Source organism: Zalophus californianus, chromosome 8 (genome assembly GCF_009762305.2).
Source record: "Zalophus californianus isolate mZalCal1 chromosome 8, mZalCal1.pri.v2, whole genome shotgun sequence".
NCBI lineage: Eukaryota > Metazoa > Chordata > Mammalia > Carnivora > Otariidae > Zalophus > Zalophus californianus.
This window is the reverse complement of record NC_045602.1, coordinates 59,254,882-59,280,991: the sequence shown is the minus strand read 5'-3', so window position 1 is coordinate 59,280,991 and position 26,110 is coordinate 59,254,882. Positions and strand designations below refer to the sequence as shown.

Genomic DNA, 26,110 nt, shown 5'->3' with positions numbered 1-26,110 from the left:
ATCTGATAAGATTTTCTAAAGAAGAGAATAGAGAAAATAGAGAAGAGGCTATCAAAGATAATGGTTGATAATTTTTCAGAACTAATGAAACATACATCTTCAGACTCAGGAGATAGAAGGAGCCTGAAACAGGATAAATTAAGAGAAATCCACACCTAGACATGTCATAGTAAAATTGCTCAAAACCAGAAGAAAAAAGAAGATCCTAACAGAAACTAAAGATAAAAGATGACTTATAAAAGAGCAATAGTAGGCTGACAGTGGGCTAATATCATCAGAGTGCTGAGATGAATTAACTGACAACTAGAATTCTCTACCTAGCAAAATTATCATTTAAGTGTGACATAAAGACATTTTCAATACCTGGGAGTATTTACTATTAACAGAACCTTGCCGAATGAACTTCTAAATGCATTTCATCCTAATGAGAAGGAATGAAGTGCAGGAAAAAAAAGTGTTTGATGTGGGGTGCATAAAAAAGCAAATATTTCCACATCTTATTTCCTTTTCCTTGGGTGTGGGGAGTATATAGGACTTATTATTACTATAAACATTTTTCTAAGGATCTATATACAATAGAGCTAAGTGTGACCTTGCATGAAAAAAGTTTAAAAATACTTTTTAAAAGGGAAAAATTTTATTGTCAGTGATTAACAAAACAATAGATTAATAGTGATTGTTTCCAAATTGTAGGTATCACTAGTTTGGGTTTCTCCTTATCATTTTCAGTATTTTTTAGTTTTATAAATTTTTACTTTTTTCTTATTTTAGCTAGGAATAAACTATTTTTAGAGTAACATTTAACAATAATTCTTCTTTCATTTAGATCTAATCCTTTTTATGAACCTAAACCAACTCTTCCTCCAAATAATTTGGTAACTCCAATTCAAGAACTGGAAACTGAAAGGAGAGTGAAAAGAAAAGCTCCAGCCCCACCAGCCATCTCACCAAAGACAGGAGGAGTAAATGAAAACACCATTATTTCTGCAGGAAGAGATCTCTCCACTTCTCCTAAGGTAGGAGTTTATTCTTAGTAAAAACATGTATTATATTTTATCTTTTTTCCCCCATGCAATTTAATTCAAATTAAGAAAAGTCATTGTTTGCTATTTTTGATGATTTAAAAGTAAAATCCAAGTAAATCCTTTATACTGCAACACTGTGTATGTTTGGGAGCCTGTAAATTTACAGAACAGTATGATTGGATAGTTTGAGTTAAGATTTTTTTAAATGCTGTTTTGAAATAGAGGAAGAAAGGCATTATAATTGTAGGGATGGTGCTTTAGAGAAAAGATACTCTAAAGTAACAAGGTATGAGGGACAGCTTGCACTGATATTGAGGAAGGAGTAGAAATCATCCTTTGAGAAACATACTGGAAGATTAAGGCCCAGTGCAGAAAAATGCTTTATTGAACAATTTCAATATTGTCATTTTGATTTATGTCAAGTTAAAATTTTGGCCTATTGTCACTATTTTTAGAAGTTTTAATGCATAATAATTACATGGAAAAGTAAGACACATTGTTGGAACAAGTCTAAAGCTTTTACATGATTTGGTTGCAAATAGGATGATATCTTGTGTGTTTAAGGTAGAAATGTTGGATTTTGCAAGTTTTTTTAGGCAAGTAACTTTTGCCCATCAACTCATGGGTGTTTTGTTCATATTACATTATTTAATTCTCACAGGTAGTTAAGGGAAAAATAAGGTGAACTTCATGAAACTCAGTGGGATAAAGTAAAGATCAGAGGTCCCTTAGCCAGGAGAACCAGGATTGGAACTGGTATTTTCATTAATTGTGTGATACCTGGGCCATACTCCACCTCAGGTGCCTGGGCTGCTGTTTTTCTCAAGGGCACTGAAGTTCAGTAATTTCTCTTAGATTTTTCAGTTCATTCTTTGGTTTTTGTTAAATGCCAGAGCCCTAAAATTGTTTGTTTGCCTGTATTTTCATTGTTTTAGAGAGAGTGAGTTCCCTAAGGTTTTCATTCTGCTATTCTAGAAGTCAGTCTTCAGGTGTTTGTTTTTATATCAGGTATTTTTTAACCCTGTAACTCTAGGGGGAGAAACCAGGACTAAATTCTATCTTCTAATTGACTAGGGAAAGGTGGGAGTGGGGTTGCAACTCTAAATGAAAGCAGCAAATGGTAGAAATTAAAGCAAAGGAGGTGGCCAATTCCTGTACCCATGAGAGAAAAAAAAAAAAGACAGTAATTAGGGCACAAGAATAGCTAAACCCTTGTCTCCCAAATCTCTACTCCATTGTTTACTCCCTGCCCCAACCTCTCCTATAGTGAGTCCATCAGGAGTTTGAAGCTAATCAAGAAATCCTAATCTCTTTGTAGGGGAATGAAAAGGAATTTAACAGTGCCTATTGTATGCATTTGATCCATAGAACAACCTGAGAAATACATACGATTATCTTCTTTTTATATATGAGAAACTGAACCTTCTTTAAGTAACTTGCTCAAAATGATAAAACTAGTAGTGACATGCCTGCATTAAAATTCAGGTCCTTTGAGTCTAAAACCCATACTTTTCCCACTGTGCCATTCTACCTCTAAAGAGGTATTTCCATTTCCAAGTTGGAACCCTAAATACATTATTCTATAGAAACATTGTTATACCTACCTGCTGATTAAGTTCTGTTATAGTGACATATAACATAGCTATTTTCTACATTATTTTGAGGATAGTGTTCCACTGCAGATATATCATGGAATAAATGATGTTTATGGGAAAGGCACCATGCTTCTCTTCTTAATACGCTCAGACACAGACAGTAGAAACACAATCAGTCATATCCAAAGTAACACATTCTGCTGATCTGGGAGTTAACTCAATTATGTGAAATACAACTGTGAAAAATTAATTTTAAAAAAGATTGCTGATATATTATTAGGCAAAAAAATAAAATGTGTAATGTCTAATAGCTTCTGTATGTATAAAGTTTTATTTTAAAAAGGTTTATTCACACATATATTCTTACACACATAGACATCCACACTCATATATATTATGGAAGGAATTATAGGTAACTTAATAATGGTTACCTTTGAGGAGAAGGGTTTTGGTACAATACAGGGTATGCACAAGACTGAGGAAGGCATTTCTTTTCCTTTTTTACCTTTCTGTATTTGAACGTTTGATCTTTACATGTGTTTTACTTCCATTTGTGTTTGTTACACTAATTGGAAGTTACTGAGTAATGAGATCATGGATGTTTCTGTTGTTGTTGCCTTCTGCACAAGGTACAAGATAACATTTTTCTAAAAAAGTTTATCCTTCAGAATAGAGGAAGTCACTCTTAGGTTTGACAGGTGGTATTAAACTATTTGATGGTAGCCTCGGGTTTCATCAGGTACCTTGGTGTTCTGCTCTGAAGACCAGGTATAGAGGCTTAGCAGCAGGACACTGGCTCCTATTCCACTTCCGCAGCAGAAATCCATATTCATTCAGTTTGTATGTTGGAACTCATGTAAGATTTCATTTTAAAAAATGGACCATTGCCAAACCAAAAAAAACTGGAAACCACGAATGACACAGTTATGTATGGGATAAGGAAGATTAGAATCAATAGCATACTGACAATAATAAAAATGATAAATGGCAGCTGAGAAAGCACAGTAGTATGGGGCGTATTCATCATAAGAATAGATATATACGTGTATGTATGTATGTATATTTATATATGTATGTACTTCCTGGTAGTTCCTGAAGACTTTGCACTATTAAAGCTGAGTAAAATACTTGACCATTTTGGTAACTTTGAGTCAATATGAAAAAGGCTTACTGTGTATTGTATACCATATTCTGTTTAGGGAAGCAGGAAAGTGTGTTTTACATCAAAACATGTCCATTAAAATTATTAAAGAGTTTTAATGGTTTTAAGGTACTCTTCTGGCCAATTACTTTCCTTATTTGTAAATTGAAAGGAGATAATAATTCAAATAAAGATTTTGGTTCACATTTTAGTCGAATAATAAAAGGCTATCACACCACAGTTGTTTGGTGTAACAAAATGCCAGGTTGTACTCAGTGATAACTGTAGAAGCTGAAGAGCATTCAGTGTGACACGTGCTCAGCCAGATGATTAATTTCCCCACTTGTCACCTGAAACTACTTATTTATCAGAAAATTTATGAAAAAGAACTAAGATCAGAATTTAAACAAAGTGATAATAAGCATGTACTTATATTGCAAATAAAATTCAAACTATCCTGAAGGCAGCTAAGGATTCTTCAGTGTTTTAAATCTATGTAAACTCCACACTTCAGACCATTGATTTCTGATAAAACCATAATACTTCTATTTTTTTTAAGATTTTATTTATTTATTAGAGAGCACAAGCAGAGGGAGGGACAGAGAGAGAGGGAGAAGCAGACCCCCTAGCAGGGAGCTCTACACAGGGCTCCATCTCAGGACCCTGTGATCATGACCTGAACTGAAGGCAGATGCTTAACCAACTGAGCCACCCAGGTGCCCCAAAACCGTAATACTTTTAAAGACAACTTAGGAAAAAAGGCAAGTGTGTAGGGAAGTAACCTGACATTAAATATATACAACCATCCAATAAAATAATAAGTTAGGGTCAGTGGTGGCTGACCATCATTTACTAACTGTGACTATAAGTTAATAAATATATAACTCTGAGTTCCTAGATATAATTCATGCAACATAGTATAAAATGCAATTAAAATTATGAGAGCAAGTTTAGGAACATAAACAACATTGTTGCTAGATATATCTGCTGAAGTATATTATTAAACATTATATACCCAATTCCGTAAAAATCAGAATATATGAATAGCCAACTATCAATGACAAGAAAGAATTAAAATAAATTAAACTTACATTTTTGTGATAGCATAGAGAAGAGCCCCACTGCACATTTGATGATGAAATGAGCCTGGTCAAGTGGAGAAAGGCTCCCTCAAAGATCCTGACTGGTGATACTCCAGTGGTTGACAGTGATACTACTATCCACTTCTTCCATCTCTAAAAGTGAAAACCCCAGCCATATCTCAAGGCCCAGCTAAATAACTCAGGCCTCCACTTATTGTTACCTCTTTCTAGAAAGTTCTGACAAAGTCCTAAGGTTTACACTTGTATATTTTTTAATTTGAGTATGGATTGCCGTAACTGTGGGAAGCCCAGGGTAAACCAAAGTCAAAATTACATACAGCAGTTCCTTTGATTGGTCCCAGGAGCAAATTCAAACTACAAGGCAAACACCCTTTTCAGCTTTTGCACATAAAGACCTCCTAGAAAGTTCCTTACCTCCCTTTCTTCTGTGCAAAACTACAGAATGATGCCTATGGCCATTCATGCTAAAAAACAATGAGCCCACAATTGAACTGTTAATATCCTCATATGTACATTGAAAATGTCTCAAACTTTCCAAGAAAAATAGTAAAAAGCACAAGGATCATAATTTAAATGAATGCAATGATAAATACCCAGTTATTTTGTAAAATAAAATGCCAAACTACATTCAATGACAATGGGGTGCAGAGGGTGGGTAAGATATCTACAAAATATTTACTTACCTGAATACCTTACTTAACCAAAGTTGTTCCTCAATAATACTAAGTGGCACACTCTTGTATGTATCACCTGTTCTTTTTTTTTTTTTTTTTTTTTTTTAGATTTTATTTATTTATTCATGAGAAACAGAGGGAGAGAGAGAGAGAGAGAGAGAAGCAGAGGGAGAAGCAGGCTCCCAAGGAGCAGGGAGCCCGATGCGGGACTCGATCCCAGGACCCTGGGATCATGACCTGAGCCAAAGGCAGATGCTTAACCATCTGAGCCACCCAGGCACCCTGTATCACCTGTTCTATTAGTAGTCTTGGTTATAACTAACAGAAACAAACCATTTGGTTGATTTTTTTTTTTTCACTTAAACAAAAGGATAACTTGTTACAAAGACCCCACGAGATTTTACAGAACGCTTGGCAAAGAATACAGCTGGGCCTCAGGTATCAGTGACTGTTTTAACTGTTTCTCTCTCTGGAATGTCTTCAGTCTGCCTTTACCTTTTTAATGATAGTTTAGTCCAGCCTGTTTTCTCCCTGTAAAATAGTTTATGTTCTGGAATTCCCTATCTCCCCCTGCAAAGCTACCCTTCTTTCAGTGTGGCTGATATTAGCTAAAGATTAAGAAAAAATTACACTGTTTCAGAGGTACAGATCTGTGATTCAACAGTCTTGTACAATTCACAGCACTCACCATAGCACATACCCTCCCCAATGTCTATCACCCAGCCACCCCATCCCTCCTATTCCCCCCCAAAAAGAAAATATTACACTGAATCAACTACTTTTTCTTACTATGTCTGTGGAACCTCCCAGAATTGTTATTTTTTTAAGATCTTATTAATCAAATGAGTCTCTGGTTAATGGAATTCAGTTGGGATTAGAATTATCTGTGGGCAATAGAAAGCCTCGAATGACAGGTTTTTTTTTTTTTGTTTTATGATTTTATTTTTAATCAATCTCGACACCCAACATGGGGCTTGAACTCAAAACCCTGAGATCAAGAGTCTTATGCTCCGGGCGCCTGGGTGGCTCAGTTGGTTAAGCGACTGCCTTCGGCTCAGGTCATGATCCTGGAGTCCCGGGATCGAGTCCCACATCGGGCTCCCCGCTCAGCGGGAAGTCTGCTTCTCCCTCTGACCCTTTCCCCTCTCATGCTCTCTCTCTATCTCATTCTCTCTCTCAAATAAATAAATAAAATCTTTAAAAAAAAAAAAAAAAAAAAAAAAAAAAAAAGAGTCTTATGCTCCACTGATGAGCCAGCCAGGTGCCCCTCAAATGCCAGTTTAAATAAAACAAAAATTTATTTCTATCTTTGAAAATGTTGAAGGTCTATTGCCAGTACAGTCACCTCAAAAGGCATCAGGGACCCAGTCTCCTGTTTTGTTGATCCACCATCCTGGGCATGGACTTCCAAGATAGCCATCTTTGAACCATTGCCAATATGCCCCCTTCCAGTGAACAAGAAAAGGACAAAAAACAGTCACACCTACCTCTAGCAAGGGACATTAGAAAATAAATCTTTATTCTGGGCAGTTGTATTACCCAGCTAAAAATCAAGAGTTCTAGAACTAAGAAGGAAGAGTAGAATGAATATTAGGGAACAGCCGACAGGCTGTGCTATAGAAGGCTATTAAAATGTGAGTTTTATAGTGGAGATGCAAATGAGCCCAAATCTTGGTATCTGTTCTATGAGACTATCTGAATAATAACTGCTTGAAACAGTTATTTTTATTTATTTATTTATTTATTTATTTTTTTTAAACAGTTATTTTTAAATGACATTTGCCAACCAATCATGGGCTTCACAGGAAAATCAGAATATTTTGCAACTGAGCATGAAGAAATCTAGGAATAGTACTATAATAGAATGCAAAAACAAAACCCACAAACAAGAAACTTAAGCTAGCAAAAGTTAAATAGTATTTCCTTAAAAATCAGCTCACTACATTTATATAATGATGTCTGAAAAGATACGGTAATTTTCAGAGCATAAAATTACTGGTGAGGATACTGAGAAACATTCCCCTTTTTTTGGCACCTGTAATATCAATTCAAAAATATATTTGCACATAGGTACTGCAGGGTCTGGACCAGAGGGAAGCAAGAGAGGGTTGTAGGACACAAAATTTAAGTTAGTACTTGTCTCCTATTGGGGAAAGGATTTTACATCTGTACTACCCTGAGAGTGAATGCCTCCTTGAATCTTGTGCTCTAAGGTGCTGCCTTGCCTCACTCTAGTCCCAACCCTGGTGCACAGATGAGGGAAATTTGACAGACAAATGTGCAGTAGCTGTAACCCACTTAAAGGCCTTTGCAAACTGGAAAAATGAGCAGCCATAGCATCGAGAACATCTCTAAGAATTTGCCTCTTGATTTTTCTGACTGTATTTAATGGGAAAGATAAAAATGCTAAATTCTGTTTAAAAACAAATGAACAGGGGCGCCTGAGTGGTTCAGTTGGTTAAGTGGCCGGCTCTTGATTTTGGCTCTGGTCATGATCCTGAGGGTCCTGGGATCGAGCTCCATCTCAGGCTCCCCACACTCAACAGGGAGCCTGCTTGAAGATAATTTCTCTCTCCCACCCCCCTTCAAATAAATAAATAAATCTTAAAAAAAATAAAAATAAAAATGAACGAACAAACCATAATTAGAATGCCTGACTTTTTAAATAAATTTTGTATAATAATTAAAGTTGACTTTGAGAGGTTATTCTTTTATATCAGTATATTCTGGAGTAACTGAATTAAAGTGCCTGTCACAGTTCTCCAGCTGACGATTGAATTGCCATTTTTTCCTTATGGAGACAAAAGTGTTCCCATATAGGAAAAGAATCTGAATAAGGTAAATAAATTATGTGTGTACTTTGATGATAAAGAATGCTTTGTAAAGTCTAAGCAGTTAGAACAAATGGTAAAGTGAGTGTTAGTGATGTGTATCAGCAGGATCACTTTAGGGTACATTATTGAAAAATGTGAAGGAAGCACCAATTACCCTTTACTGCATGAAAAAGAGGAACATACCTGTAGTGTTTGAACAGATTCATACAAACTATGACAGAGTCCTTCTCAACTGCAAGTACTGGATAGCTTTAGGCTATAATAGTAAGAAACAGACAAAAACAAAAAATGAAAAGAACCACAACAGAGTGTGCAGCAGGGCAAGGACTCATGTGAAGCAAGAGAGGCAACTAGGGTATAAAATTAAGAAGCCATTAACTCTTGAGGTGTAAGTGCAAACTTGGCACTTGTTTAAACTCAAGAGTTAGTGTCTCCTTAAATTTTGACAGTAGGTGCCTCATTTTTAAGGAGATACTCGCTCTCAGTGTCATGTGTGAACCTGAAAATGAGTGCCTCCTTAAATTTTGTGCAAAAAAATGTTGAAAAAGGGGGACCAATCTTAATCATCAGAACAAATGATCTTCTGTAAAACAAACTTACCACAAAACCAGAAGTTTTTTCTTAAAAAAACTTCTAATTAATATTTTTAGTGTGATTCAACTGGACATTCCATTAATAAATGAAATAAGCAAGTAGTCACCAAAAATAATGATCTGAGGCAAAACCTTAATCATGGGTGAATCTAGATAAAGAATATATGGGTTTTTATTGTACTATATTTGCAACTTTTCTGTAGGTTTGAAATTTTTACCCCAAGATGGTGATGGTAATAATTTGAGAATGGCAAAGAGCTCTTGGACGTGAAAAGACGGAATTTAAAAAATTTTAGATTATATATAGCTGATAGTATATTGCAGAAAATCAAATTAATGAATAAGAGGACAAACTTAAAAAATTCTTTCTAGAATTCAAGGTGAAAAGTGAAGAAATTAAAATTATGGGAGAGAAAGTAAAAACAAAGGCTAGAATTAGGAAATTCACTACATTTATTATAGGAGATGTAGAGATGAGAACAGATGAGGAAAATAATATATCAAAGAGAATTTATGTGAGTTAGTCAAAAAGACTTGAGTCTTTAGATTAAAAGAACTCACAAGTACTGGGCAAGATGAATGGAATGAGACCAAACTAGACATATCTGATAGTACTTTTGAATTTCAAAGGCAGGGTGATGGACATTGGGGAGGGTATGTGCTATGGTGAGTGCTGTGAATTGTATAAGACTGATGAATCACAGACTTGTACCCCTGAAACAAATAATACATTATATGTTAATTAAAAAAATAAAGAAAACAAAACAAAAAAAGGCAGGTTACCTACAAAGGAAATATTTTACCATCAGACGCTTGTGTAACATTAATTGCTGGAAACAATGGAGCATGTTTACGTAATTAAAAAAGAATAAATATCTGCAGACAGATGGAAACATATCAGATATATAAAAATTTATGAATTTGTAAAGATAATATCCAAATAGTTGATGGAGATTGTTAGGTCACCAACTCATTATTGTATACATTGATAAATAATGAAAAAGTCAAGTATTTATTCTGACTTTCCTTTATGAACTGTATTTCAAGATAATAGTTGATGAGGGAAAGTTCTTCCTCTATAGAAGAATTCTAGCAATGGAATGCAGAAGGAATGATATGATTAGAAAATTCACAATTTCATAATCCCTAAGGAAATAATGGTTCTAGCAACAATCAGCATGGCTGCTAAAACCCTTGAGGAAAGGTTTTATAATGGATGAATGGATCAGGCTGACAATACTCAACTGTAGTGATCAATCTTAATATCCTTAAGAGTATGACAGTCATTTTGTGCCTCTTGATATTGCAATAGCAAATATACAGAACCACCTTTAAACTATTCTTGCCAGAGAATTAAACTGAGATCTAATCAAGCCACTGGTTGTAATAACTATCAAGAAATATGGGGTGGAGGTAGGTATGTAGAGGAATATGTGAAATGACACCGTGAAGATGCAATCAACCAAAACAGATAATGTGGGAAATCTTCCAAGACAGATGACCCAATTCATTTAACAAATGAATAGCTTGGTCAAAGTGTAGAAGAGGAGAAATTATAGATCTTGAATTTACTTATCTTTTAGAGATACATACTGGATTATTTACTGTTGAAATGATAGAATTCTGGGATTTGCATTAAAATACTCTAGAAGAAAAATGTGTGTGTAGGGGGATAGTATTGGAGGGAATAACAAAACAAAATTGGAAAAAATATTGATAACTTTTGAAGCTAAGTAGTCGTTACATGAGGGTTCATTATAATATTTGTTCTACCTTTAAAATTTTCCATTATAAAAAATAAAAACAAAACAAAACAAAAACCCTAGAGGATTGAGAAAGATGTAGTATAATTCTAATTTAACTTTGAGAAGGAAAAGAAAGAGTAGAGCAGAGACTATATTTGAAGAGATATAATGGCTGAGGACTTTTTAAAACTGATGAAAGATACAGTCTGCTGATTCAAGAAGCCTAGCAAAAATCCCATTTGGGATAAAAGAAATCCATACCCGGAGACCTTGTAGTGAAACTTCAGAAAATGACTGATTGATAGGCAGATACAGGTAAATAGGGAGAGAAATAGAAGAGATCTTTAAATAAGCTCAGGGTGGGAAGAAGCAGTATACCTTCAAAGGAACACTGCTGATTTCTCAACAATAATAATGGAAGCCAGAGATAGTTCAATGATATCTCTCACATGATGAAAGAAAATAACTGCCAGCCTAGAATTGTATGTCCAGTGGAAAATATTTCAAGAATGGGGACAAAAATAGGGACGCCTGGGTGGCTCAGTTGGTTAAGCGTCTGCCTTCGGCTCAGGTCATGATCCCAGGGTCCTGGGATTGAGTCCCACATTGGGCTCCTCGCTCAGCGAGGAGCCTGCTTCTCCCTCTGCCTGCCACTCCCCCTGCTTGGGCTTTCTCTCTCTCTCCCTAATAAATAAATAAAATCTTAAAAAAAAAAAAAATGAGGACAAAAATAAAGATGTTTCCAGACAACCAGGTTTGCTCCCAACAGAAATTCTAAAACATGTAACTTAGGCAGAAGGAAATTACTCATTAGAAGATGAGGAATTCAAGAAACAAAGATCACACAATGGCAAATAGGTAGATAAATTTAAGCACAAATTGGTGGCTCAGGTCATGATCCCAGGGTCCTGGGATTGAGCCCCACATCGGGTTCCCTGCTCTGCAGGAAGCCTGCTTCTCCCTCTCCCTCTCCCTCTGCCTTCCACTCCCCCTGCTTGTGTTCTCTCTCTCTCTCTCTGTCAAATAATAATAAAAAAATCCAAAAAAAAAAAAAAGAATGGGTGTTATCAGTGTGTTAAAAAAACAATAATATCTCATGATGGGCTGAAATAAAAGAATTAAAATATATGAGAACAATAATATATAAGCTAGGAGTTAGAATGAGTACACTGATGTGTTCTGAGTTCCTTATATTATTGAGAAGAAGGATAAAGATATTGATTGATTGCTCTTTAGACCTTGATTAGTTTAGGAAGCATGTTATAATTTTTAGGGTAACTACTAAAAGGATAGAAACATAGTGTTTAACTTCCAAACTAGAGTGAATGGAGGAATGATTTTTAAAAATAATAATTCAGTAAAAGGAGAGAAAAATAAACACAAAGTGGTTGGAACAAATAAAAAATTTAAAATAATATGATAGATTGAAACTCTGGTAATTAAATCTAAATGGACTGAATGTTCCAGTTAAAAATAAGATTATCAATCTGGATTTTAAAAATATCCAAGTATACACATCTAAAAATAGATGAAAGATTGAAATTAAAAGACTGAAAAAAGGATTTACCATGACATTAACCAAAAGAAAACCAGTGTTGCCATATTAATATTGAATATAATAGGTTTTAAGGCTGAATGCGTTACTAGATATAAAAACTGATCATCGCATCATGATAGAAGATTCAGTTCACCAGAAGGATAAACTTTTGAATTTGCATCCACCTACTAACATATTCTCAAAATATACAAAGGTAACTTTGAAAGAACTACAAAAAGAAGCAGATAATCCATATGATAGTGAGCAATTTTAGCACCTTTCTATAATTGATGGAATAGGTAGACTCAAAAAACAGTAAGATTTAGACTCAGTTAACAATTTTGACCTCATAAAATACTACACTATACAACTAAAGAATTCATTTCTTTACAGTGACTGTATCTTAGGCTCTAAAGTAAGTTTTCAACAAATTTGAGAGGGTCGGAATGATGTTTTATGCCCATAGTGCAGTTACTCTAGAAATCAATAACAAAACAACTAGAACAAACCCATATATTTGAAAATTACTGTATACATTTTCACGTAACATATAGGTCAAAGAAGAAATTATACATAGAAAATAAACTATAAATCCAATGAAATATTTTGGTTTTACTACTTGACATGTTGATGAGGAGGATATTTACAGTCAATTTGAACTCCTATAATCATTTCTATGAAAGTTTTATGTTTATTTAAACTTCTCGCTTGGCACTGTTATTGAATATAAGTCCCAACTTGAAGGGCCTGAAGAACAAGTTTGACATGTTTGAACTTGGAGAAGAGTCTCAGAAACAGTCAGTACAGTTGAGTTAATGGAGCAACTAGATATTGTAAAATGGCTTAATATTTCTTTTATTGTCTGTTTCCATGGCATTTAAGCATACTTTTAATGGTAATAGGTATTCTTTAACTGGCTTATGTACAGAAGGCCAAACTACTGTGGGACAAGTAAACTCTTTAATACCTGGATTGAGTTGTAATCTAAGGATTAATATATGCACTATATATTGGCTCCATTAGTGCCATTTTCATAAGGGTGTGTGAGCATTTTCTTTGCAAACCTGCATGTACTTAGATCATTTCATTAGGTCTTTAGTTTATAACCCAGGAATTTTTTTCACCTTTAAAAAAAAAGAAAACTTATAATATTGTTCAGCATAGTGCTGCAGAAAGACAACTTTTAAAATTAGATAAACCTTTTAAATAATGATCTTAATGAGAAACAAAGCCAATGATTGAAAATACATTGTGAATAAATTAATTATTCTTTGGGAATGTAAACTTAAAAGTTCTTGATACTTTGATAAATAAATTTGTGGTGTTACTTTGTAGTAAAATGTATTTATGTTTTAGTACTAAATTCCTCAGTTTGAGAGCATTCTCATACCCAGAATACCTTGGGAAGTTCAAAAGATAATTGTTTTTCTGCACTATATCGTAATTTCTAGTTCTAAGTTGTAATAATTTGCTGTAATAATTTGAATAAAAATCCTAAAAGTATTTCTGCACCACCACCACAAGATGCCATTGGAGTGGAAACTGTTAAGTTAACTTTGAGCTGTATCTTAGCTGTGTTTGGAAGACAGGTTTTAACATAGCTGGGCTTTTTTCTTTCTTTCTTTCTTTCTTTCTTTTTTTTTTTTTACAAAGACCATCCACACTTCTTATAGTAAAACTCTGTAAGTAAGCAAAACAGAAAAGGTTCATCTAATTGAGTGATTAGTATAAGTAACAGAGTTCATTTTTTTATTTTATTGTATTATGTTATATTAGTCATCATACAGTATATCAGTAGTTTTTGATGTAGTGTTCCATGATTCATTGTTTGCATATAACACCCAGTGCTCCATGCAATACATGGCCTCTTTAATACCCATCACTGGGCTAACCCATCCCCCAACCCCCCTCCCTTCTAAAACCCTCAGTTTGTTTCCTGGAGTCCATAGTCTCTCATGGTTTGTCTCCTCCTCTGATCTCCCCCTTCATTTTTCCCTTCCTTCTCCTAATGTCCTCCATGCTATTATTCCTTATGTTCCACAAGTAAGTGAAACCATACGATAATTGACTTTCTCTGCTTGACTTATTTCACTTAGCATAATCTCTTCCAGTCCCATCCATGTTGATGTAAAAGTTGGGTATTCATCCTTTCTGATGGCTGAGTAATATTCCATTGTATATATGGACCACATCTTTATCCATTCATCTATTGAAGGGCATCTCAGCTCTTTCCACAGTTTGGCTATTGCAGACATTGCTGCCATGAACATTGGGGTGCATATGGCCCTTCTTTTCACTACATCTGTGTCTTTGGGGTAAATACCCAGTAGTGCAATTGCTGGGTCATAGGGTAGCTCTATTTTTAATTTTTTGAGGAACCTCCACACTGTTTTCCAGAGTGGCTGTACCAACTTGTCTTCCCACCAACAGTGTAAGAGGGTTCCCCTTTCTCCACAACCTCTCCAACATTTGTTGTTTCTTGCCTTGTCAATTTTTGCCATTCTAACTGGTGTAAGATGGTATCTCAATGTGGTTTTGATTTGAATTTCCCTGATGGCTAATGATGATGAACATTTTTTCATGTGTCGGTTAGCCATTTGTATGTCTTCTTTTGAGAAGTGTCTGTTCATGTCTTCTGCCCATCAGAGTTCATTTTTTAATAGAAAAACAGTTTATTCTTTCATGTACTCAGAATAACTTGAATTATTAAGTAGAGGTCTTCATTTGGCCTGACTTTCATGAGTTAAATGTGTTAGTAATATGTACTTCAGATTAACACACAATGTAAAAAAGTTTGTTCTATTACATATTGTTCCCCTTATATATATTTCTTTAGAACTTGTTAATATCTTTATTTTACTTAACAAAATTGTACCTTTTATAGCAGTTATACAAATAAGTTATTCTTGTATCAGCTTATAATATCCCTACAAATTTAGAATTGACTGAAAATATTTTTAATATAGAAATTATTTTACTTATTTGCTTTTTTCCCCAGAAAAAAAGTATGTTTCCTATAGAGCACCTTTAACATTTTTAGAAAGAAAAATTATAATTTACTTAATACAAATGAACATACCATGCCCAAAATATAACCAATTCTATATTAATAATATTTGAATGATGAGGCTTTAGATTGTATATAACCAAAGATATTACAGGTATGTTCTTCATTTTGAAAATACTAACTCAGACACAGGTGCCTGGGTGGTGAAGTCAGTTGGGCATCTGACTCTTGGTTTTGGCTGGATTGTGGTCTTGGGGTTGTGGGATCCAGCCACACGTCAGCCTCCACACTCAGCCTAGAGTCTGCTTGGGGTTCTCTCTCCCTCTCCTTCTGCCACTTGTGCTCTCTCTCTTTTTCTTGCTCTCTCTCAAATAAATAAATCTTTAAAAAAAGAAAATACTAACTCAGACACATGTGTACTTTATAATTTTCATGGGTAGCCATCATAACTTTGATAAACATAGGCAATAAAAAGACATTCATGGATGGCTATAATCAAAAACACAAGAAACAAGTGTTGGTGAGGATATGGAGAGAAAGGAATCCTTTTGCATGGTTGGTGGGAATGCAAACTGGTGCAACTATTGTGGAAAACAGTAGAAAGGTTTCTCAAAAAGTTAAAAATAGAACTACCCTATGATCCACTAATCCCACTACTGGGTATTTACCCCCCAAATACAAAAACACTAATTCAAAGGGATACATGCACCCCTATGTTTATAGCAACATTATTTACAATAGCTCAATTACGGAAGCAGTCCAAGTGTCCATTGATAGATCAATGGATAAAGAAGAGGGAGCGCACACACACACACAGGAATATTATTCAGCCATAAAAAAGAATGCAATCTTGGGGCACCTGGGTGGCTCAGTCAGGTAAGCGTCCGACTCCTGATTTTGACTCAGTTCATGATCTCAGGGTGTGAGATTGAGCCCTGCCTTGGGCTCTGCACTGGGCATAGAACCTGCTTAAGATTCTCTCTCTCCCTCTCCTTTTGTTCCTCCTTCCCTCCCTAAAAAATAAAAAACAAAAACAGAAAAGAATGAAATCTTGCAATTTGCAATGACATGGATTGAGCTAGAGAGTATAATGCTAAGTGAAATAAATCAGTCAGAGAAAGACAAATACCATATGATTTCACTCATATGGGGAATTTAAAAACAAAAGAAATGAGCAAAAAGAGAGAGGGAGAGAGAGAGAGAGAGAGAGAGACAAACCAAGAATCAGATTTTTAACCATAGAGAACAAACTGATGGTTACCAGAGGGGAGGTGTGTGGGGGAATGGGTGAAATAGGAGATGGGGATTAAGGAGTACGCTTGTCATGATGAGCATTGGGTGTCTTATGGAAGTGTGAATCACTATATTGGACACCTGAAACTAATATAACACTGTATGTTAACTATACTGGAATTAAAATTGAAAAATTGAAAAATAAAAAGACATTCATGGAAATTTCTAAAAGATATTTTTCAGTAGAAGTACCATCATTATATGACTCTGAAGTCAAACTTTTATTTACTCTGAAGGAGGCATCAAAAGTAGTCTTAGCCTAATTCATAGCTTTCTGACACCTCAAAAAGAAGGAAAAGCTAATTGAATAGCATATGGCTTGCCAAATGCTTTTTTTAAAAATTGAGTATATATAGTATATAGTTTAAAATAAAATTTGCTTTGAGTACTATGATAAAATTCTCTTTATTATATAAAACATTAGTAACCTGAGTATTTTCATTGTAAGAAATACTATCGTGTGTACATTTGTATTTTTTTAAAGGGTATTAGATGCTAAAGTGCTATAAAATAGAATCTGAAAACTTCTTAGGAGTTAACCTCTTTTGACACGGTTAGAGATACTAGTCATGTGGAATGCTATAGGAAGCAGTTCAGCAATACTCATTGCCACTCTTAACATGGCCTGAATATGAAGTAAAAATAAATTATTTCTCCTACTAAAATGAGATACTTACTTTAAAATTTGCCAAGACAATAAGTAGTGTATTTCCAGTAAATATTTGTTAATGGTAATGATAATTGATTTTCCTTAAGTGAGAAATAAACCAATTCAAAACTGGATGAAACAGAAAAAAATGGATAATTATATTTTTCTAAGAAAGAAGTGTTCTATGGGAATGGCTTTCAAAGTTTGTGATGGGGGTAGTGTCCACTAAATAGGATATCTCTAAAGACATCTGGGGACATGCCTGTCCTCATGTGCTATTTCATACATTCATTATGTAGCCCTCACTCTATGCAAGATGCTCTACTGTGAACTAGGAGGAAAAATATGACTAAGCTAAAATCTTTGTCTTCTACAACTTACCAAATATGGCAGGCACATAAACAAAAAGTATGATACAGTATACTTAGGGCTTTAATAGAGATAGGCTAGAGTACTATAGGACCATTAATGAGAGTATTATGTATACCTCACTAGCTCTTCTCCAAATACTCCTCTTTAGAGGTTAGGAGGTGGAAAAATTTGCGTGTGTGTGTGTAGTGTGTGTGTAGTGTAGTGGTGGTGAGTTGGACAACAGAGATCACAACTGATCTGAATGGTTAAAGGACAGTTGGAGTTCACTAAATGAGCAAAGAAAGGAGAAGGGCGTTTCAAAAAAAACAGATGGGCAAAAACATCGAAATATGAAAGTGCTTAGTTCAAGAGACCATGAGCACTACTGGTGTGATTGTAAGTAGAATAGGTGAGTAGAGTACCTGGGCATAAAAATGGGATCGGGGGGGCTCCGTCGGTTAGACGGCCAACTCTTGGTTTCGGCTCAGGTCATGATGTCGTGGTCATGAGATTGAGCCCTGCATCCGGTTCTGTGCCCAGCACGCAGTCTGCTTCAGATTCTCTCTTTCTTTCCTTCTCTCTCCAGCTCCCGTGCTCTCTCTCTCTCTCAAATAAATAAGTAAAAAAAATGGGATCAGGTTGTGAATATTTTGAGGCATGATTGATAGAAATGTGGACTTTATTGTGTAGACATTAGGATATTAGTAGCAGTCTCTTGAAACCAGGTACTCTGACCTCAAAGCTTTTATTTACTCTGAAGGAAATATCAAAAGTAGTCTTAACAGGGTGCCTGGTTGGCTCAGTCAGTAGAGCATGAGACTCTTGATCTCAGGGTTGTAAGTTCAAGTCCCTCGTTGGGAGTAGAGATTACTTAAAAATAAAATCTTAAAAAAAAAAAAAGAAGTAGTCTTACCCTGATTCTTAGCTAACACCTCAAAAAGAAGGCAAAGCTTAATGATACTATTAAAAAGCTTAATGATACTATTCAAAGGCTATGTACTGAACTGCATAGATGAATATCAAATGCATTAAGCTAAGTGAAAGAAGCCACACTCAAAAGGCTACATTCTGTATGATTTCACTTTTGTGGCACTTTAGAAGAGACAAAGCTGTAGGGACAGAAATTCATCAGTGATTGTCAGTAGGTAAGGGGATGCATAAGAATTTGGGGGTTGGGGGTGGGTAATGGAATGGTGCTACTATATACAATTGTGGTGGAGGTTGCGCAACTGTATGCATTTGTTAAACTTACAGAACTGCAGTTTGAAAGGGTGAGTTTTCCTGTATGTAATGTCTATCTTAATAATAATAATTGTAATAATAATAGTAGTGGTTACAGAAGCCAAGTGAGTCCCTGAGCAAAAGAGCCATCCTGTAGCAGAATTAATAGCATTTCCAGAGCAGCTTCTCTTAACATTTCATCTTCATTGCCTTATCCCCACTATCTTACCTGTCTACAGCTTCTGCTGTTCATGGTGGCTTTTGGCATTTTTACCTGAGGCCCCAGTGACCTCCCTTGATAGATCTTGGCTTCAAGATTATAAGCAGAACCATTGCTCACTCGGTTATTTCTAGGTTCAACCATGCACACCCTTAGTTTCTATTCCATAAAGGAAAGACATGACCAGATTTCAGTAGAATGAGAATTTTGAGCAAAGCAGTGAAGATGGAATGAAAGGATGAATAAAGCTATAAAGTTAAAATTGACAAGAATAGGATCTGAGGGAGAAAAGGGAAGAAGAAGAATCAAGGATGATTCAGTAGTTTCTAGCTTGCGCAACTGGTTGGATTGTTCATTTCACTCATTCAAAAAATAATTATTGGATTACTGAACTGTACACTTAAAAATGGTTAAACTTGGGGGCTCCTGGGTGGCTCAGTCGGTTAAGCGTCTGCCTTTAGCTTAGGTCATGATCTCAGGGTCCTGGGATCGAGCCCCACATTAGGCTCCCTGTCCGGTGGGGAGTCAGCTTCTCCCTCTGCCCCTCCCCCTGCTCATGCTCTCTTTCTCTCTCACAAATAAATAAATAAAATCTTTTAAAAAATGGTTAAGCTTGGTAAATTTAATATTATCTTTTTTACCACAACTGAAAAATATATTTATGTTAAATATATTTATTGAGTATCCACAGTGTGCCAAGCATTATGTTTGATAGTGGGTATAATAACAGACATGGTTGCTGCCTTGCAGAGGTACCACAAAGTGAACCCAGAAGTATATACATAAAAATCATGGTAAACACTTTGGAGAAAAAGAACAGGCTACTTGCTATAAGAGAGAATGATAGGAGACCTATTAAAAGATAGTGAGAAGACAACAATAGGAACAGTAGGAGAGAAGAAGAATTTTAGACAGCATGTACGAAGACCTTGAAGCAAGAAATAACTTGTTATGTATAAAGAACTGAAACAAGGCCCATGTAACTGGAATGTAGTGAACAAGGAGAGAGTGATGTTATAAAAGTGTGGAGAGGTAGGTGCTGCTCAGGTCATGAAGGATCTCATGGATCGTGGGAATGATTTTTGCATTAAACCCATGTGTGGTAGAAGGCCATTAAAGTTAGAGTGTATGCATGTATGTATGTGTTAAGAGAAGGGCGACATGATTTGTAACCTCACATTCTGCCTTACTTGTTGCTTTAATGAACTGTCCCTGCTTTTATCCAAAGATCATCCATCACCATGGGTATTAGACCCATCCCTCTGGTCTAGTCAAGGGCTTTGATCCTGATTTTAACCCTCTCCTTATTGCATCAGTATCTTACTCTGTACCTGATCACCTCATTTAGCTTAGAAGAGATCTACAGCATAGCCCATCTTAAAAAGAAACAAAACTTTCTATATACCACATGTCCCTTCAACTGCTTTCCCATTTCTCTGCCTTCTGTTGAAAAAGTTGTCTATATTAATCATTACTTTTTTCCAGTCTACTTCAAACAGGCTTTTCTTTCTCCTTTTGTTCTTTGAAACCCCCTGGTTAAGTCACCTCCATCTTGCCAAATCCAGGGGTGAATTTTAGTCCTTATGTTATTGATCCCTCCAGCAGCATTAGTGTGGCTGACCACTCTTTCCTTTAAAAAAAAATGTTAGTAGAATTGTTTTAGCCAGATAATATATTAATGTGGTTCAAAAATCAAAATAATATAAAAAGACGTACATTGGGAGGTCTTGGTACCACCCCTGTCCCAGTTCACCGTACTATGCCCCCTCCACCCCACCTTTGTAAAGATGACCACTTCTATTAGCTTTTTGTATTTTTTTCCCAGTGGTTTTTACACATGTAGGAGCAAAACTGAATATTTACTTTTATTCTTCCTTTTCTTGCCCCAAAGGTAACATCCTATGAACGCTGTTCTACACCTTAATTTTGCTCTTTTCATTTAACAGTATATCCTGGGAATCTTCTCATTTTAGTAGATGGAGAGCTTCCTCATTCTGACATCTCTATTCCAGTATGGGAATGTACACTTAGCCAGTTACCCATCCATGGTGTTATTTCCAGTCTTTTGTTTATTATAAGCAATGCTGCAATGAATGACTGCAGATTACTTTAATATGTTAGGTAAATCATCTGAAGTGAGTCAAAAGGTAAATGCGTTTCTAATTTTGAAAGACCTCTTCTAAAGGGGATATACCATTTTGCAATTAAATCTAATCCTGTGATTTAAAATACTATCTATATAGTAATATATCCCAGATATATCTCTTAACTCTAACTTTTACCTGATTTGCTGTCTGCTCAGGATCTCTCCTTGTGCAAAATTGAACTCTTCATTTTCCTCCCAAACTTACTATTCCCCCTCCCCATTTTCCCCATCTCTCAATAAATAGCACTGCCAGTTGCTCAGGCAGAAGACTTAGGAGCCCATCTTTTCTCCTTCTTTTCCTACACACCATCTATTGAACAGAACTTTATGTGGTGGAAATGTTCTGTATTTGCACTACTGTGGTAGCCACTGGCCACATGTGCACTTAAAATGCAGCTGGTATGACTAAAGAACTAATTTTTAAATTTTATTTAATTTTAAATAATTATCCTTATGTGACTAGTGGTTACTGTATTGGACAATGCAGACTGTATGTTCCATCAGTATGTCCTAGAAGTTCTGCTCTTCAAAATGTATTCTAAATCTGATTCCTTCTCACCATCTCCCCCACTCCACCTTAGTATAGTCCTCTGTCATTTCTTTCCTGGACTACTTCAGTGGCCTCCCAACTTCTCTCTCTGTTTCTACCTATATACCCTATCCAATGTCTGTTTTCTACATGGTAGAAATCTTTTTTAAAGATTTATTTATTAGAGAGAGAGCACACACACACACATACACACACACACACACACACACGTGGGCGCGTGCGAGAGAGAGACAGAGAGAGAGAGAGAGAGAGAGAGAGAGTGGGGGAGGGGCAGAGGGAGAGAATCTCAAGCAGACTCCCTGCTGAGTGTGGAGCTTGATGCGGGACTCCATCTCATGCTCCTGAGATCATGACCTAAGCTGAAATCGAGTTGGACGCTCAACCGACAGCCACCCAGGCACCCCCACAGTAGAAATCTTACAAAAATTGTTATTTCATATTGGATTTATGCAAAATAATATATAAAATACATAGGTAAGTTATGGATCCTAACAACAATGTGAATACCAACCAGTGTTAAGAACTAAAGCATTGCCAATAATGTCAAGTCTACAGGTAATGCTTCTGCCCTATCCTTCTGCCTATGTTCTACCTCTCCTCCCAAACACACAGCTGCTAACCATTCTCTTATAAATATGAACCCCTAAACAATGTTTATTTCAAGCTTTACAAAAATGGCATTATCCTGTATACCTAAACATATGTTGTTTGATTTTCCTTGCTTTCAATCTTTGCACAAATGCATTATCCTTTTAATAGACTTCTCTATTTACTCAATATTATGTTTCTAAGACTTGTACCTGTTGTTATGTACAGCTGTAGTTTATTCATTTTCATTGCTATGTAATCCATTCCATGGAGCTTACCATGACTTAGCCATTCTCCTGATGATAGAGATAAGAATTTCCCCCCACATTTCAGCCATTAGGAATGATATTGCTGTGAATATTCTTTATATCTCTTGATATAAGGGTTTTCTTGGGGTAATGATACTCAGTGTTAGCTGGGAAACTTAAAAAAAAAAATATCAATGCTTGGACCTTACATCACACCAGTACCTTAGAATCTTTAGAAGTGGAGTTGGACATTAGTGTTCTTTTCGTTTTTTAATTGTCCAAATGATTTTAAAGGTTAGCGAGTATTAAGAGCCACTGTGTCAAAAGTATTCCTAGGAATGGAGTTTCTTGGTTGTAGGGGTACGTCAATTTAAAAAACTATTTATTTACTTACTGTAAAAGATAACACACACACACAGATATACTCGAAACAAAAACATTTTTCTGCCCTTGGAAAACCCGTGTCTTTCACTCAGTGTTCACTCCTCAGGTTTTCGTTTATATGAAAAAAATATTTTGTGCCTAGCAATTCAATAAAAACTTATATTTTATGCAGGTTCTTTTGCAGTGTAAAATTCTCTAGAGTATTTTTTGAAACTAGAAGTCTCACTAGGATGATCTTTTAAAATCATTAATCAGATTATGTCACTACCTTGTTCAAAACCCACCAATGGCCTCCCATTACAGAATAAAATTACCATGGCCTATAAACCCCTGTCTCACCTGGTTTTTGTCTTTGTCTCCAACCTTTTTTCCTACCACCCAGTGCCTTTTTTATTCTGTTAGAGGCATGCTGGTCTTCTGGTCCTCAAGCATGGCCTGTTCATTATGGCCTCAGGATCTTTACATTTGTTTTTCACTCTGTCTGGAACATTATTTCCCAGATTTTCTCATGGCTCATTTCCTCATTCCATTCAGATCTCTTTTCAATGTCACCTCTTTAAAGAGGCCTTCCCTGACTACCCTATATAAACCACCCCCCCTTTTCTTCATTACTATCTTCTTATCTATATACTTTAATAGTTACCATTTTTTTCCCCAACTACTCTATATGAGCTCTATGAGATCATGGACTTCTTCATTGCTGTGTCCTTAGAACCTAGCATGGGTGCTTATTAGCATAGTAGGTGCACAATAAATATTTGTTGGGTAGGTGGATGCATGACCTGTTGAATAAATAGGGAGGAAGGAAGGCAGAAAGGAAGGAAGAAAAGCAATCCTGGTTCTGCCTTCAGTAGAGAAAGAGAATACAAGAAGAATAAGTTTGTATTAAAGAAAATGAATTCAGTTTTAGATAGTTTTAGCTCCTCCTTCCATACTTTCTTTTCCCCTTCTTCCATCTGAAACATGCACCTACACATAGATGTCAGGATTAACAATGAAACTGGTCTCGCCTTTTTAAGGGATTAGCAAACTGTAGATTTTGTGAAATAGGGCGTTAAAATTAAAAGCTGTGTAAGAAACAAAAATGCAAACTCTAAGAAAATGACCCTTCATCCTCCTTCAAGGATGTCTGAGCTCAGAGTAATTAGGAAGTGGTGGCCTATTGAGGCTTCCAGGGGAAAACTCGTTAATTGTGAACTTTACACAGAAGATATTTCAATCATGAACTCAGGAGCTGAAGAGTCACCCCTGCTTCAGGATAACAGAGAACAAGGGCATGGAGGACTGAGCCTTGGGCCTGGGACAGGGACATCTTTAGACAAGGGCTGTTGTCAAGTCCCATGTGGAGAAAATAAAGCTGGCTCCAATAGTCTCTTAAGATACATGATGTATTTTAGTAGGGAAATAGGCAACATAAATATTTTGTAATTTTCTAGTTTCTCCTCTCTGCTTGTTCCTGTTATTGACTGTCCAGATTCAGTGTGTGGTCTCTCAGGCAGGGTATGAAAGCACACAACCTTGGTAGAATTTTTTGGATGTGGATTTGAAGAGTATTTCTAAATCAGGTGACAGCAGGTAACATCAGGGTTGGAGATAGGGTACCTGCCACTTTTTCTGTCGTAAATATTTTACATTTATCCATACTGGAGTTCCATGTTGAAACCATCTGGAAGAATCTTGAAGAAGATGGTGGTCCCCACCTGCTAGGATCATAAAAGTTCTTAAGAAAATTGTGGAACAAAGAAGTTTAAGACTATCCGATACACAACATTTTACTTTCTTTTATTTTAGTCTACTTCCATATGAACTAGACTTATCTCAAAGAAATAAACCTATTGGTCAGTTGACAGAAGTTCACTTTGCATGATAACAATTCCTTACATTTGTAAAGTGCTTTATAGTCTCCAGAACATTTAAATATACATAATTTATTTTATTCTCTCTGCAAAATCATGAAGTAGGTATGGTGAGTGCTGTTTTTTCCCCATTTTAAAAATAAGGAAACTAAGGCAAAGCTCAGGCCACTCATTATATCACATACTATCTAGTATAAGTGTGCCACATCTCAGGCAAATACAAATTTGTAAATAAATTTGTTGAGTACTTCTAAAAGGAGTCTTTTATTTATAAAAGTAGAATTTGGAAAGCCTCCTTTAAATACTAAACTTTGCTAGTACATTTAAGTGCATTAAGTGCAAAAAGCTTGGAGAACAGAGAATTCGTAGTCTGGTAAGTCACTACCAGGGCTCCTGGGTGGCTCAGTCGGTTAAGTGTTGCATATTCTTGATTTTGGCTCAGGTCATGATCTCAGGGTCCTGAGATTGAGCCCCGCATCAGGATCTGCACTCAGTGTGGAGTCTGCTTGAGTTTCTCTCTCCCTCTACCTCTCCCCACCATTTGCTCTCTCTATATAAAATGAATAAATAAATCTTTAAAGGAAAAGAAAAAAAGTCACTACCAATATCAGATAAATAGAAAATGAAGACTAAGTATTTAGCCTAAAATTGCATTGTTGAGAAGATATAACTTAACAAAACTAAATTACACACAGGTGTTAAAAAAAATGGTGCTATCTTAAAAATGGTAACATTTTTGTATTTTATTTTTACATCCTTTGAATTTTATTTAGAGTTTTGTCTCTCAGAATTTGAGAAACTATAGTAAAATGTATTTTATGAGCTTGATGACATAATCTTAAGTTTGTTTATATTTATACTCATACATTTTGCTGTCAGTGCCAAACTGCATTAAAATCTCTTGGAAAATTTATCTTTTGTATTAAGAGTATGTTGTATTATGAAACAGTGACAAGGCATCAGTAACAGCTGTTTAAATTTATATGTAAGTAGCTAAGTAATTTTTTCTAATCTTATATTCAGTTTTACCTTATACTAAAAATCTCATTTAAGGCCAGCAGCATAGGATATTATAGACAAGATTTCTTTTCCTTATTAAGCCATAGATTAACAGTAGCCTTTTCCTTGATTGCTTGAAACTAATTGGGCTTGGTTTTTCTTAACTTAGCAGTCATCTTTTTTAACTTGGACATAAGCGTGTGTAAGTGTTCCCATATTTTAGTCATGGTGAATTATGAGCATATTAAAAATAATTATCTTCACCTCATAAATCTTTTCGTCAAGTTTATTTTAGTGCTTACTTTAATCTTCCTGTTAATGTCTCCTAGTTTTGGTCAGTTAAGGGTGGCA

At 35.6% G+C, this 26,110-nt stretch overlaps 1 protein-coding gene across 12 annotated transcripts in view; it reads left to right on the top strand.

The window, feature by feature from the left end:
- EHBP1 (EH domain binding protein 1) overlaps positions 1-26,110 on the top strand; it is a 366,839-nt gene that overhangs the window by 189,045 nt on the left and 151,684 nt on the right. For all 12 annotated transcript variants that reach the window (XM_027623542.1, XM_027623541.1, XM_027623544.1 and 9 more), the window contains one exon: positions 827-1,016. In XM_027623542.1, coding sequence (XP_027479343.1) covers positions 827-1,016 — 190 coding nt within the window. The remainder of the gene's footprint in view (positions 1-826; positions 1,017-26,110) is intronic.